The sequence below is a fragment of the Hyperolius riggenbachi genome, chromosome 10, assembly GCF_040937935.1.
Source record: "Hyperolius riggenbachi isolate aHypRig1 chromosome 10, aHypRig1.pri, whole genome shotgun sequence".
Taxonomy (NCBI): Eukaryota; Metazoa; Chordata; class Amphibia; order Anura; family Hyperoliidae; genus Hyperolius; species Hyperolius riggenbachi.
This window is the reverse complement of record NC_090655.1, coordinates 268,323,581-268,339,422: the sequence shown is the minus strand read 5'-3', so window position 1 is coordinate 268,339,422 and position 15,842 is coordinate 268,323,581. Positions and strand designations below refer to the sequence as shown.

The 15,842-nt window shown below is 46.3% G+C and overlaps 2 protein-coding genes across 2 annotated transcripts in view; both read left to right on the top strand.

Moving 5' to 3' along the window:
• The window catches only part of LOC137537184 (zinc finger protein 665-like), a 36,973-nt gene extending 27,645 nt beyond the window's left edge, over positions 1–9,328 (top strand). The window contains exon 4 of the mRNA XM_068259296.1: positions 7,920–9,328. Within this exon, the coding sequence (XP_068115397.1) occupies positions 7,920–8,677 (758 nt within the window). The 3' untranslated portion in view covers positions 8,678–9,328. The remainder of the gene's footprint in view (positions 1–7,919) is intronic.
• LOC137535856 (S-antigen protein-like) lies at positions 2,894–7,451 on the top strand. The gene is made up of 5 exons (XM_068257739.1): positions 2,894–2,977; positions 4,691–4,769; positions 5,016–5,113; positions 5,226–6,064; positions 7,442–7,451. Exons 1-5 carry the CDS (start codon positions 2,894–2,896, stop codon positions 7,449–7,451), a joined length of 1,110 nt encoding a protein of 369 aa, XP_068113840.1.
• Positions 9,329–15,842: the final 6,514 nt, after the last annotated feature.

Below are 15,842 nucleotides of genomic sequence, written 5' to 3'. Positions count from 1 at the left end.
TGTGTTGGTGCACCTGATACCCACCTGTGTGTGAGGGTCAGGTGTGTATTTCAATGTTTTATGTTTATAAACGTTAAATAAAAAGAAACTTTTAAATAAAAATTATAAAACAATATATGTTTCTTATGAAATCTTTATGGTATGCGTGTCTAGAGGCGTGGTGAGGGCGTGACCAGGGGTGTGGCTTAAGTGTCCCTTTTTCTCATCTCAAAAAGTTGGGAGGTATGGTTGTATACACAGAGAAACAGTCTGTTGGCTAGACGAATCTGTCTCAGTGACAAGGAGTCCATGTGAGTGCTTCTCATGAACGACCTCACTGTTAGCAGCAGGGAACACAGATAAGATAACAGCAGATAAGCAGGGATAAGCAGCAACAGATGGCTGAGTGTTGAGATAAGCAGTGCTGGCAGAAGTGGGAGCATTCAAGAGATCGCTTACCATGTCTCTGTACTGAGGCTTAAGGTGCCCATACACTCGTCAGATTGGCAGCAGACAGATAAGAAATGCATCTGATGATCTATCTGATGCGTTTTTAGAACATTTTTTACCAGGATAGAATTCCAATAGATTTCAGTTTGAAATCTGTTGAAATTCGATCTGATGGCATTTTTTTGCCATCAGATTTCCATTAAGGCCAATGCAAACTGATAAGCAATCTCATCAGATCGACCTACATTTTCCACCCTGCTAGTTCGATGGAAATCCATCGAAATCGATCGAAATCGGCCGTCGATCGGTCGATTGGCCAACCGATTTGCGATCGATCGATCGATCGATCGATCGCGATCGATCGGTCGGCCAGAAAATCGGCTGAGTGTATGGGCTGCTTTAGGCTGATACACGGCTCCTCCAGAAGCTGCCAATTCACTACTCATCACACTGGAGCGATCCTTGGGGCGTGCACCTTGGTCTGACGTCACTTCCCTCCTCTGTGAGTGACTAGACCAAGACCCAATCGAATGCCGAGGCTCCAACGTTTTGTCCTACATTGTCAAAATGTCCTACGCTAATGACAGAATGATGGACACTCCATCGAGGAGACCTACAAATCGAATTAACCTACTATGGAAATAGGCTGATTGTATATGTGTTTCACTGTATGTTATTGCTAATAAAGTAATAATGGAAATAAGTTTGAAAATGTAGCAGTTATAGATGATTAATCTGTGCTCAGGGCGGCTGCACGGCCCCTAGAAAGGGGCCTGCTCATTAGGACACACTTGCCGCTGCACTCCCTCCAATCACAGGCTATTATTCCGCACACCCGTAGGGTAAAACGATGAGGGGAAATGAGAAAAACTAAATGCGCATGTGCAGAGTGGGCGTGGAAAGTACTGAGCACGCGCAGAAGGTAAAGTAGGCAAAATCGACGAGTAGGACAAAACGTTGGAGCACCGGCGGCTCACTTCCCCTGCTCCCACCATTCGCTGGTACTCACAGTCTTTCTGTAGATGCGACCATGCCCTCAGTGACACTGTCGGTCCAATCACTGCTGCACCAACACCCGCAGGTTCACCTCTGTCATCCCGATCCTCAGTCAGGTAATGGAGTTGGGGAGGCTGAAAAGCGGTGATCATCTTTTAAAGGAGCCGCAGCAGTTTCACTTCCCTGCAGTGTGGATTTTGCAGAAGCCACGGTGGCGCGGAGGGTCCCTCCGGATTCTGGTCCTTGCCATCTCTTTGGTGTCCCCTGCCAATAGCGTTTGGCAGGGCAGAAGCAAGGGTATTGCTCCTGAGGGAACGTTGCTCCTTTGTAGCCATTAAAAAGCCAATAATGGATGTATGGAATCCTCGGATAGGGTGGAGGAGCAGGTGTATAGCTGGATTCAAGTATACAAGGCAAGGTGAACACCGCTCTACTCCACCACTCTTTACTGCAGTGCTGGACCTGGGCAGCAAATCCAAAGTACTGGGAAGAAGAGAAGAGGTCCGCACTTGTCAGTAAAACGTAAATCCTTTATTATGGACGTATCCAAGAACAACCATGGCAAGCGTACATAGCTGACATGTTTCGGACTATCAGTCCTTACTCATAGCTAACATGATAATCATAGCTCCCAACTGTCCCTCTTTCGGAGGGACAGTCCCTCTTTGGGAGCCCTGTCCCTATGTCCCTTTTTCCCCCTCATTTGTCCCTCTTTCAGGACTTTGGCCCTCTTTCTATGTAAATATATATATATTTCTCTACTAAAAAATGTGTTAAATTGACTCTAAACTTTATTCTCATCCTTTAAATTGATATATTACTAATTTTAAAATGTTAATATGAAGGAAAATGAACCAGGATAGAAAGGATCAGTGTGGTTTGAATGATAAAAGAACATTTTTCTTATGAAATCTTTATGGTAAGCGTGACTAGGGTTGTGATGGGGGCGTGGTCAGGGTGTGGCATAGGTGTGGCTTAAGTGTCCCACTTTCTCATTTCAAAAAGTTGGGAGGTATGGATAATGGCAGTCTGAGCATGTATATAGAGGTGTCAGTGCAAAGTGCCCGCCCCAAGTCCACCCATAGATGAGGGAGTGGTTACAATGTGGGAGGGGATACAGGCAAAGTCCTCTTCCACCTATATAATCATGTCTGTTTGCTGCAAGAAACTGACACTTCCTGTAACTATGGCAACACATCCATATGGCAGCTCTACACATCCAGCAACCATCTGGGGACTAATAATGATTTATATTATTGTTAGTATTCTTTATTATTCATTATTATTGTTCTTTCTATATGTGATATGTCTGTAGATGAGGCTGTTGTGTAGCAACAGAAAATGATAACAATAATAGTAGTAATAATAATAATAGATTGCTGAGTGCAGGAGATTCCACAAACAGAGGCTGCAGTTAGTCTATTCACCACTAGATGGCGATATCGCGCACAGGAAGTGATAAAAAGTGATGTCACAGAAAGGAAGTGATGTCACAGGTAGGAAGAGGTGTACCACAGCCGGAAGAGAAGTTGCAGGGGGTGAAGGAGAAGAGGTAATCGTGTGACTTTTGTTATATATCGAGCAGAGCAGAGGTCGGGGTGGATATCAGGGGCGCAGCAATAACTATAGCAGCTGCTATGGGGCCCTGGAGCATAGGGGGCCCAGTTAGTACTTAATGTATTCACCATTAACTTCTTGTATTCCTCCAAACTCTGACTTTATCTCAGTGCCCATGAACTATGTGCAGTGTTAATTGCATGAGAATAAAAATTGCCCAATTAACTCATATCTATAGGGTAGGGGCAGGTGGCATTGATTAAGAGTGCCTACAGGAGCTAAGGGCCTCATAAAAGTTTAGCTGATTGGTGGCATGGATAGTAATTGCGGAGACCTCTATTTCTTGCAATGGAAGTGATTTTGGGGATTCCTGTTGGTTCCACTAAATTAGACTAGTGCTGACTATAGTTGCCATTTCCTCTTCCTAGTATTAATTCAGCTCAGTCATATGATAGAGACAGGACAGAATGTCCATCCAGTATAGCCATGTCCTCCCTGTGTCCCCCAGCATTGCCATTATCCTCCAGTATGTAATATCCCCACCCCATTAATGCCATTTCTCCCCCAGTATAGCCATGTCCTCCCTGTGTCCCCAGCATTGCCATTATCCTCTAGTATGTAATATCCCCACCGCAGTAATGCCATTTATTTCCCAGTATACCCATGTCCTCCCTGTGTCCCCCAGCATTGCCAGTACCCTCCATTATGAAATGTCCCCCACCCCAGTTATGCCATTTCTCCCCCAGTATAGCCATGTCCATCCTGTGTCCCCCAGCATTGCCATTATCCTCCAGTATGTAATGTCCCCCACCCCAGTAATGCCATTTCTTCCCCAGTTTAGCCATGTCCTCCCTGTGTCCCCCAGCATTGCCATTATCCTCCAGTATGTAATGTCCCCCACCCCAGTAATGCCATTTCTCCCCCAGTTTAGCCATGTCCTCCCTGTGTCCCCAGCATTACCATTATCCTCCAGTATGTAATGTCCACACCCCAGTAATGCCATTTCTCCCCCAGTATAGCCATGTCCCCCCTGTGTCCCCCAGCATTGCCATTATCCTCCAATATGTAATGTCCCCCACCCCAGTAATGCCATTTCTCCCCCAGTATAGACATGTCCTCCCTGTGTCCCCAGCATTGCTATTATCCTCCAGTATGTAATGTCCCCCCGTGTCTCCCAGCATTGCTAATATCCTCCAATATGTAATGTCCCCCACCCCAGTAATGCCATTTCTCCCCCAGTATAGACATGTCCTCCCTGTGTCCCCCAGCATTGCCATTATCCTCCAGTATGTAATGTCCCCCCGTGTCTCCCAGCATTGCTATTATCCTCCAGTATGTAATGTCCCCCACCCCAGTTATGCTATTTCTTTCTCAGTATAGCCATGTCCCCCATGTTTTCCCCAGCATTGCCATTACCCTTCAGTATGTAATGTCCCCCACCCCAGTAATGCCCCTACCCCCCCCACCCTCTGTGTCCCCCAGCATTGCCAATATCCTCCAGTATGTAATGTAATTTTATCTGAGGGACACAACAAGCAGAAGATTCTGGAAGTCATCGGGAAGGTGATAGAGCCTCTGACAGGAGAGGTGCTGGGAATTATGGAAATTATCCAGTACAAGAAGGGGTGTGTCTGGGAGGTGACTGTATCATTGTGTGTGTCAGGTTCCTATACGGTGTGAGAATGTCACCGTCTATTTCTCCATGCAGGAGAGGCAGTATAGAGAAGGACACAAGGACCTCTACAAGGACACCATGATGGAGAATCAGCCGCCCCTCACATCACCGGGTAAGAGGAGACTTTCATTTCTTAGAAAAGGAGAGAGCAGTATGGAGGCTCCTCCCAGCTCCCTCCATAATCTGCTAAACACATAGAGACAATGCATTCAGTCAGTGTGTATGTTTCCTACAGATGTGTCCAGTAACAGAAACCCACCAGAGAGATGTACAGGTCCTCTTTATTCCACCTAGATCTCCCATCATCTGATAAACACATAGAGACAATGTATTCAGTCAGTGTGTGTGCTTCCTACAGATGGATCCAGTAACAGAGACCCACCAGAGAGATGTACAGGTCCTCTTTATTGTGAAGATTGTCCACAGGAAGACCGCACCATCCGTCACCATAATCAGGTAGATGGGGCTAAAAGTCCCCAGAGACCACAAGCTGTGTGACATTGTTTATTTCTGCATATGCTGTTATCTGTGTTCGCAATTTAAATTCTCTCTCATTTCTTGTACTGAGGGCGGAAATCTGATATGTATGAATGCTGGGGTTACAGAGGAAGAGGAAGAGACGTATGTGAGGAGTGATCAGCAGTCTGTGGAGGAGGGTGACATGAAGAGGAAAATTAAGGAAGAAGAAGAGATGTATGTGAGGAGTGATCAGCATTATATGGAGGAGAGTGACAAGATGAGGATAATTAAAGAGGAGGAAGAAGAGACCTATGTGAGGACTGATCAACTGTCTGCAAAGAAGGGTGACATTATGAGGACAATTAAAGAGGAGGAAGAAGAAACGTATGTGAGGAGTGATCAGCAGTCTATGGAGGAGGGTGACATGATGAGGGCAATTATAGAGAAAGAACAAGAGACATATGTGAGGAGTGATCAGCAGTCTATGGAGGAGGGTGACACGATGAGGAAAATTAAGGAAGAAGAAGAGATGTATGTGAGGAGTGATCAGCATTATATGGAGGAGGGTAACATTATGAGGATAATTAAAGAGGATAAAGAAGAGACGTATGTGAGGAGTGATCAGCTGTCTGCAAAGGAGGGTGACATGATGAGGACAATTAAAGAGGAAGAAGAAGAAACGTATGTGAGGAGTGATCAGCAGTCTATGGAGGAGGGTGACATGATGAGGAAAATTAAGGAAGAGGAAGAGACGTATGTGAGGAGTGACCAGCAGTCTGAGGAGGATGGAGATGTGATGGAGACAATTAAAGTGCAGGACATTCTTGCAGAGGGCAGAGCAGGTGAGTCGGTGTATTTTTTTAGGCACAGCCATTCCAGACTTGCACCTGGAGCGCCACCAAGTTCCACTCTTTGCTCTTCATGCTCCTTTAATGTGGAGCTTTTAAGGTATGGGAGCTCTGTGGAGCCACTTGTTGGCTGTTTACTCCCCCCCCTTCCCACATGATTAGTAAACTTGGCCGGCCATTTAGACCGGGGGTTATGATGATTCTGCAGTTGGAAGAGGCCCCACCCCTTACATATGTGGCCAGTGTAGAGCGGTATCATGGGCTGTGAGTGAGGGAAGGGAGGGAGGAATGCGCCCCCTGCAGGCAGCTTTCAGCCTGACTCTAGGAGAGGATGATGATGTTTTTCGAATCATTCCACCCACTACCACCAGGGAAATGTAAACTTTAAAAATATAATCTCTCACTACTTACTGTCACCAGCCAGCATCACCCACCATCTGCTGCTAAACCCACTACCTGTCACTGCCCATCAGCCAGTGCAGACTACCCAACTTTTGCAGCCAGCAAAAAGAAACACTAAGACCCACCACCTGATGCATGTTGGAGCCAATCAGCTTCTATATAGGAATTAGTCATTGTAGACGATCAGCTACAACTGGCCGTCATTTGGGTACCGGGTTATGAGGTGAGGATTTGGCATTTAGAGGGTGGATAAGGGCATTTGGTGCGGGAGTTTTATTTTAGGCACATACAGGGCAGAGGAGGCTAGGCATTAGGGCACACAGGATTAGTAGAGGAAGTAATGAAGGGGCTACATAGAATTTGCATGCAAGTTATAGTCCTGTGATTCTCCACAACAATCCCGCACAGCTCTTCTACTTGAAATTGACTGTATTGGGTTCAATGCAAAAGATACAAAAGTCCCATTATAATGCTGCTCCGGTGGCTGCAGCCGCTGTTTCCAGTCTTCCTGGCTCTTGTTCAGCCATGCAGCACACTGTGATCTGAAGCTGATACTCGGGTGACTCTCTGCACGCTCATACACCCTGGTCATGTGACTGCTGCCCTGTCTTTCTTTTGGACATAGTCATGTGATTGGCCGCCTGTAATAAGCACAACCTTCTGCAGTTCTCTGTCAGGCTGATAACTATTGATGGGCAGTGACATGCTGATAACTCTGAGATGGTGCAAATTGTATGCTAATGATATGTAATTGTATGCAGCTGCTGCATCTGGCCCATTTCCAAGCTGCATAAACTTTGCATCAACTTGGAATTATCAGCAGTTCACTGACCCTCCCTATTGATCTATGTATTGTATTGTATAGCCTCAGAAGAAGCACTGTCATCAGGCTCCCAGCACCCTCCATTATCCCCCCCCCTCCCCCCGTACGTGTTTAGTCTCTTCTTATGGACTGTGAGGTGATGATGTAACACACAGCCTACTTGTCTGCTCATTGCCAAATAAAGGAAGTTGTACAGCAGTGCCGACTATCCTCTTTCCTTTCATCCCTAATAATAATTGTTCTTCCCCTCAGAATTCTCTAACAGGAAGTGATGATGTTTCTCTATTTGCAGGGCAGAGTCCCGGCATCAGGAACCTCTCAGAGACTCTTCTCTCTGTATCCACAGACTGTACAACGGATGATGATGTCACTGGACAAGAGTCTCCTGCAGATATCCTGGTGACCCCAAATATTCCCCCAGACTCCCCTCACCTGTCTAACCCTGAGTGGCCCCATACCCAGCACAGCTCTCCCCCTACTGGAGGGTCTTATTCCTGTTCCTGGTGTGGGAAATGTTTTGTTTGGAAATCAGAGCTTGTAAGACATGAGAGATGTCACACGGGTGAGAAGCCCTATTCATGTGCTGAGTGTGGGAAAAGTTTTACTCATAAATCATATATTGTCATACATGAGAGATCTCACACTGATGAGAAGCCCTATTCATGTGCTGAGTGTGGGAAATGTTTTGGGCATAAAAGTAATCTTGACATGCATGACAGAACTCACACAGGTGAGAAGCCCTATTCATGTGGTGAGTGTGGGAAATGTTTTGGGCAGAAAAACAGTCTTATTAGTCATGAGAGAACTCACACCGGTGAGAAGCCTTATTCATGTTCTGAGTGTGGGAAAAGATTTGGGCGTAAATCGCTGCTTGTCAGTCATGAGAGAACTCACACTGGTGAGAAGCCTTATTCATGTTCTGAGTGTGGGAAAAGTTTTAGGTGTAAATCACAGCTTGTCAATCATGAGAGAACTCACACTGGTGAGAAGCCCTATACATGTGCGGAGTGTGGGAAATGTTTTGGGCGTAAAATAAGTCTTGACATACATGAACGAACTCACACTGGCGAGAAGCCGTATTCATGCGCTGAATGTGGGAAATGTTTTGGAGACAAAGGAGGCCTTGCCAACCATGAGATAACTCACACTGGTGATAAGCCATATTCATGTGCCGAGTGTGGGAAATGTTTTGGGATTAAAATACATCTTGTTAGACATGTGAGATCTCACACTGGTGAGAAGCCCTATTCATGTGCTGAGTGTGGGAAATGTTTTGGGCGTAAATCACACCTTGTTATACATGAGAGATCTCACACTGGTGAGAAGCCATATTCATGTGTTGAGTGTGGGAAATGTTTTGGACGTAAAACAAGTCTTGTCAGACATGAGAGAACTCACACTGATGAGAAGCTGTGTGTGGGAAATGTTTTCAGTAGTAAATCAAGCCTTATTATACATGAAGGTTCTCATACTGGTGAGAAGCCCTAATCGTGCTGAGTGTGGGAAATATCACAGGAGGACTTGGGTAAGATTTTGTGCTTCTCTGGGGAACAGGTAGTGACATGAATATGTACTCTGTAGAATACTGTGGGATTATTAAAAATGTTCAGGAGAGTTGAAGTTAATACTTTGCCTCACAGGCACAGCACAGGTTACTGATGAGAGTGCTGAGAATAGGGAGTGAGGGAGAGGAAGACTGGGGTGGACAGCTGCCATATATGCTGTATAGGTTACTAACCCATGTGCTCCTCCAGCCACCCGGACATAAACACGTGGCCTTCTGTGCCGGGCCCCTCCCCTCCCTGTGCTCAGGACTGGCTGAGAGAAGAGATGCTCTCTTCCTGCAGCATACAGTTATCTCCGCTCGCGCTTTCTACATGCCTATATTTCTATGAAGATAAACTGGCCAGGACCACGGCAGCTGGATCTGCTGCTGCAACGCACACATGCATGGTCAGTGCACAATCACATGCAAGTCACATTGCGCACGCACCGTCGAACACACCCCCTGCACCAGTCTCCTGTGCTGTCCAAACTCTGCCCACCTGTCACGCATGTGACAGGTGGGCAGACTCTGCCCACCTGTCACACATGTGCTCTAGCCAAAACACAGGGACACCGGAGGACGCAGGGACACAGGAGGACGCAGGGACACAGGAGGATGCAGGGTCACAGGAGGACGCTCGGACACAGGACGCAGGCACACCGAGGGACACAGGAGGATGCAGGGACACAGGAGGACACGGGGACACAGGAGGATGCAGGGACACAGGAGGACACATGGACACAGGAGGATGCGGGGACACAGGAGGATGCAGGGACACCGAGGGACACAGCAGGACGCGGGGACACAGGAGGACGCATGGACACAGGAGGACACAGAGACACAGGAGGATGCAGGGACACATGGACACAGGAGGACGCGGGGACACAGGAGGACGCAGGGACACAGGAGGACGCATGGACACAGGGGAGGACGCAAGGACACATGTACACAGGAGGATGCAGGGACATGGGTTTTATTATATAGGATAGGTTATTCTTTCTCCACCATTTATATGATCCATCTAAAGAGCAAATATCGGATCTTGAGGTTTCCATTATTTTCCAAAGATGATGGGAGTTGGGGAACCATTTATATTTATTTCTATAGAGTGTCCACATCATATATGAGTGGTTGATCACAAAGGACATTTTAATTTGTTTGGCAATGCATCTGTAAGATCTTGCCGATCATGGCGGCAGAACGCTGATAACCATGCTGGGGCGCAAGCTCCTGACAGGTGGCGGTGCTCTGAGGTAAGTGGAGGGCATGGCGCTCCTTCCCTATTGGCCAAGTGGCGGACGTGTCCTCAGTACGCGCTCTGCCGCTGTAAACAATAGCAGCATGCGTATCAGCTGACACGCCGCAATATGATTGGATGGTTTTGAATCTGGTTTTTGTTGATTGGTTAGTCCTAGTATATGGGAAAGGTGAGCGCCCTCAGTCTTCGCCCGTGATAGCCAATGGTGGGCTTGTAGCTGAGATTGCGCTCACACCAAGTGTCTGTTCCAGAGTTCTGTGTCTCTGGATCAGCTTCTTGCAGATTGGATTCCCGTAATTGACCTGGCCTGTTCTGTGATCATCTGTTACCGACCCGGCTTGCTTCTGACCACGCTTCTACCTGACTATCTGTTGCCAACCTCAGACTGTCTAAGGAAACTGCATGAACGCTGCCTGCCCTGATTCCGGCCTGTCTGACCACGCATCTGTATTGTGATAACTTTGCCTTGATTGCCTCAGCTCTAAGGACTCAGGTGACTGTTGCACGCATACTGTATTGCATTCCTTGCTGCCTTGGTGTGTTGCTGTTTGGCCAGGTTGTATGTGACATCTTCCTGCAGGGGTTCAGTTTGTTGTTAGGCAGGAGTTTTGCGCAGATGTTCGGGCTGGGTTATACAGGTTCTTCTCAAAAAATTAGCATATTGTGATAAAGTTCATTATTTTCTGTAATGTACTGATAAACATTAGACTTTCATATATTTTAGATCCATTACATACAACTGAAGTAGTTTAAGCCTTTTATTGTTTTAATATTGATAATTTTGGCATACAGCTCATGAAAACCCAAAATTCCTATCTCAAAAAATTAGCATATTTCATCCGACCAATAAAAGAAAAGTGTTTTTTTTAAAACAAAAAAAGTCAACCTTCAAATAATTATGTTCAGTTAAGCACTCAATACTTGGTCGGGAATCCTTTTGCAGAAATTACTGCTTCAATGCGGCGTGGTATGGAGGCAATCAGCCTGTGGCACTGATCAGGTGTTATGGAGGCCCAGGATGCTTCGATAGCAGCCTTTAGCTCATCCAGAGTGTTGGGTCTTGCGTCTCTCAACTTTCTCTTCACGGGGGGGCGTGGCTTCCGCTGTGGAAGGAACGGACGCGCTGTAGAGAGGCTCCCGCAGGACGGCAGACCTAGTGGCTCACAGCGACTCCAACCCAGCCGGGGAAGACATGCAGAGTGTGGAGGAGATGCCGCTAGAGACAGATGTCTCGAAGAAGAGGAAGCAGGGCCCGCCAGCCCCCCGCAAACTGACGGACTTCTTTCGGTCTAGGCGGACAGAACAGGCCCAAGATGGCGCCGCGCTAGCAGGAGACGCCGCCCTAACACAGGCAGTTTCCTCGCGCGGCGAAGAAAACACACAGAGCAGGACGAGTGCCCACAGCAGAACGGCGACACTTCACCCACAGGCAGCCCAGCCAAATCCAGACCGAGGATGGACTCCGGAGCCTCGGTAAGCAGCCAGAACCTCATGGCAGCACACCCAGACAGCATGTCACTCTCCATAGAGGCCTTTCCTGCCACTGACACTAACGCCACACAAACCTTTATAAAAGACATTCTTTTACCATTCCACTCCTCTTTATTGGCAGAAATATCATCACAAAACGCAGGAATTCATACAGAGATAGCAGCCTTGGGCAATAGAATAAATACAGTGGAGGAGAAGGTGAGCGAGGTGGTGAAAGAATTTAATGTTATGGTGGACACAGCTACAGCCTCTACAGAAGATATTAGATGGTTAAAGGCAAAGTCCGCTGATCTAGAGGATAGGAACCGCCGGAACAATTTGAAGTTCAGAGGCATCCCAGAACAAGTGCAAGAGCATGAGCTAAAGCACTTCTTACACAACCTCACTAAAGCCCTCATGCCAGGCACGTCAGAGATCGAGTTAACCATAGACAGGGCGCACCGTCTCCCCAAACCACCTTTCCTGACGGACTCTGTACCCAGGGATGTAATTGCACGCTTTATGTTCTACCATGTTAAAGAAGGCATAGTGCAAGCAACAAGGAAGGAAGCGTCTCTGCCAGAGCAATATAAGAACATTCAGATTTATGCAGATCTCTCTGCTGCCACGCTGAAACTCAGGAAAGATCTACAGCCGTTTACAAAAGCCCTTCAGCAGCTTCAGATCCCGTATAACTGGGGCTTCCCTACAAAGTTGAGATTTTCGTACAAAAATAAGAAATACGTAATCGTGGACACCGAAGCTGGTCTGACCCTCTTCAAGCAGTTGCATATACAAGTCCAACAGGTTACCCCTCCATACAGACCACCTCCTAGATCTGCCAAGGTATTACCTGACTGGAACAAACAATCTTCGCGCTGACTTCCATATCCCCCCGGCACATGGGTGCGCGGTGTATACTTCTGCCGTCATGCAAAAATTGAGCGCTTTTTGCTCCCTTTACCCCCCTACCACCGATAGTGGACAGAGAACAGTGTCACACTACCGTTAAGGTGCTGACGCATGAGGGATTCTCCCTCCGGTTCTGTAAAGAGTTTATGTTGTTGTATTAAGGTTTATTTGTTTACTATCTCTCCTCTCAAATTCTGTATGTTGATGTATAGGTGGTCAAATGTGCGAAATATGCTATATAAGTGGGTGTATGTCAGCCAGAGATTGTTAGCTTTCCTTTTCTTGAAGATATGCCACTAAAAATCCTGTCATTAAATGTTCGGGGACTGAATACTCCTTATAGACGCCACCTCTTGTGGAATGAGGCCAAGACGCAAAAATCCCAGATCCTCTTTATACAGGAGACACACCTTCTTGGGAAAGATACCCATCTTTGTACCAACATTAACTTCCCCCTCATTTATCATAGCTCATTTACAAAAAAAAAGAGAGGAGTTATGATGGCTTTCCATCGAGATCTAAAGGTCACCCCAGATACAGTAATCACTGACCCCAACGGTAGATACGTCATTTTTGCTGGTCATGTCAACGATGAGCCTATTACTTTAGTCGCACTATATGCGCCAAACGCTGGCCAAAAAGCATTCTTGCAAAAATTATGCACCAAAACCAAAGCCTGCCAAACAGGCCGGTTACTACTGGGAGGAGACTTCAACGCCTGCCCAGCTACAATAGATCACTCACATAAATCCCCCCAACAAACTATCGACAAGTTAATGAATTGGAACGATCTTTACGATCCGTAGCGAATATTACACGCCTCAGATCGCGATTATACATACTTCTCGAACGTTCATAAAACTCATACGGGAATAGACCTATTTCTTACAGATAAGCTCCTACTACAATCAGTAATAGACTCATCAATTGGTAATATGCTTTGGACAGACCATGCCCCTATCCATATTGAGTTAAGAGACAACCTAACAACACCGAAGCCCTTCATGTGGAGATTTAATGCATCTCTCATCTCCAACCCGGAATTCTTAGACAGTTTGTCCAAAATGAGCCAAGAATTTATAGACACCAACCGCAACCCCACGTTGAAATCCTCAACAATATGGGCAGCATACAAAGCCTTCATGAGAGGCATTTTGATTAGGCAGGGCGCGATCCAGAAGAGAGAGAGACTCTACAAAATTACCAAGTTACTCGACCTGATTCGAAGCCAGGAAAGACTACACAAGCAGAACTCATCCTGCCAGATAGAAAGACAGCTCTTTCAATCACGACACGACCTGCAGGTGTTGTTGCAGACTAAATACGAGTTTAATATTCATAAAGCCAAACTTAATTCATACTTTCAAGGCAACAAAGCCGGGGCCCACCTAGCTAAATACATAAAGCATAAACAAGTCAAAGCCAAAATACATTCGCTACTGCACCCAACAACGAAACAGATGGTTTATAATCCCAAGCAGATAGCGGATCTCTTCTGTGATTATTACTCCAAACTATACAACCTTAAAGATGATATTAACACCCCCCAGCCCACAGATGAAACTATTACCTCCTTTTTGGACTCCATTAAACTACCATCGTTAAACACATCTCAACTAGACCGGTTAAATCAACCATTTGCTATGGAGGAAATTACCAAAGCAATTAGGTCCTTGAAACGAAATAAGGCTCCAGGGCCTGATGGGTTTAGCGGAGAGTTTTTCTTGGCTATGAATCATATCATCTCCCCTCTTCTGGTAGACCTTTTCCATGAGTTTGCCCATAGTGGCTTAATTCCTGCAGAATATTTGGAAGCCACGATCACTGTGATTCCCAAACAAGGGAAGGATCCTACGATTACATCTAACTATAGACCCATTTCCCTTTTGAATTCGGACGTTAAATTATACGCGAAACTAATAGCCAATAGGCTCATGGAAATCACCCCGACACTGCTCGCGCAGGACCAGGTGGGTTTCACTAGGGGTCGTCAGGCTTCCGACGCTACTAGGCGCATGTTGAATATACTGAGACACATTGAGCTCTGTCGGACGCCTTCATTGCTACTGACACTAGATGCTGAGAAGGCGTTCGACAGAGTTCACTGGCGCCTTTCTCAAAGCCACGTTAGACAAATTTGGTTTCGCGGGAACTGTTAAGTCAGCAATAATGGCTCTCTATACCGCTTCATCCGCCCGAGTCAATGCAGCAGGCTTTATCTCCAAATCCTTCACCATAACTAATGGAACAAGACAGGGCTGCCCACTATCCCCGATATTTGTTTTACTAATGGAAACAATTGCCCAGAAAATTAGATCCAACCCAGCTATTTCAGGCATAGAACAGGGGGGCCTCAAACATGTAATCAGCATGTTCGCAGACGACGTTGCTTTAATTGTATCAAATCCAACCTCGTCCGTACCTGCCCTTCTACAAGACCTCCAGAGTTTCTCCGCGGCCTCGCTATACAAACTTAATCAAACAAAATCCTTTGTGTTGGGCCTAAATATTTCCCAGCAGTTAAAAACGTCCCTCTTAAAGTCATTCTCGTTCCCTTGGGCTGATGAAGCGGTAACTTATTTGGGCATACAACTAGCCAGACAAGCAACTAATTTGTTTAAACTAAACTATGTACCTCTACTGGAGGCTATACGGAAAGAATGCTCAGCTATGTCCAACCTTTGGTTGTCCAGGTCAGGACGGATCGCAGCCTTTAAGCAATTTCTCTTACCCAAGATACTTTATGTCTTCCGCACGGTACATGTACTGATCCCCAAATCCTGGTTTACTGATATAAGGAAATGTGTCAACACTTTTATATGGAAAGGGAAGAAAATCCGCACCTCATTCCAGGTAATGACCCTAGCAAAGACAGTAGGAGGGATGGGTCTCCCCAACCTAGAGTTGTACCACAGGGCCTCACTCCTGGACACCATAAGACACTGGTGGGCCCCAACGTCGCTGAAACCCTGGGTGATCTTTGAATCCCATGTACTAAACAGGGAAAAAGCAGGAATAGACCATCTACACAATCTCTTCGATAATAACCACCTCAAATCCTTCCTCACACTCACCAAACAGTTTTCCTTGCCCTACTCCCAACTATTTACATATCATAGAATTTTTCATTTGGTCAAAACAAAAGGCCTAACTACCCCACGTCTACATGCCAAAATAGCTACCATGTTAAACAGTAAGGGCCTTACTAAAAGCAGCATGGCTGTTTGGTATAAAACATTGAATACAGCACAAACCTCCCCGCTACAACGCTACTCTGCTGTTTGAGCACTAGACCTGGGTAGCAACATAACTACTGAACAACTACTCCTAGCTAATAGGACCACACTGTTCATTTCCAAATGTAATACACACTGGGAAACCTCAGGAAAAATCTTGTTTAGATGGCATTTGACCCCCAGACAAATAGCCGCTTTCTCATCTGACTCCTCCCACCTGTGCTGGAAATG

What these genes read in the sequence shown, in the direction of transcription:
- LOC137535856 (XM_068257739.1), top strand. Translation starts at nt 2,894, where the DNA reads ATGTCACAGAAAGGAAGTGATGTCACAGGTAGGAAGAGGTGTACCACA. An exon ending in GCCGCCCCTCACATCACCGG is followed by an intron (nt 4,770 to 5,015) that starts GTAAGAGGAGAC and finishes TGCTTCCTACAG; the next exon opens with ATGGATCCAGTAACAGAGAC. An exon ending in CCATCCGTCACCATAATCAG is followed by an intron (nt 5,114 to 5,225) that starts GTAGATGGGGCT and finishes TCTTGTACTGAG; the next exon opens with GGCGGAAATCTGATATGTAT.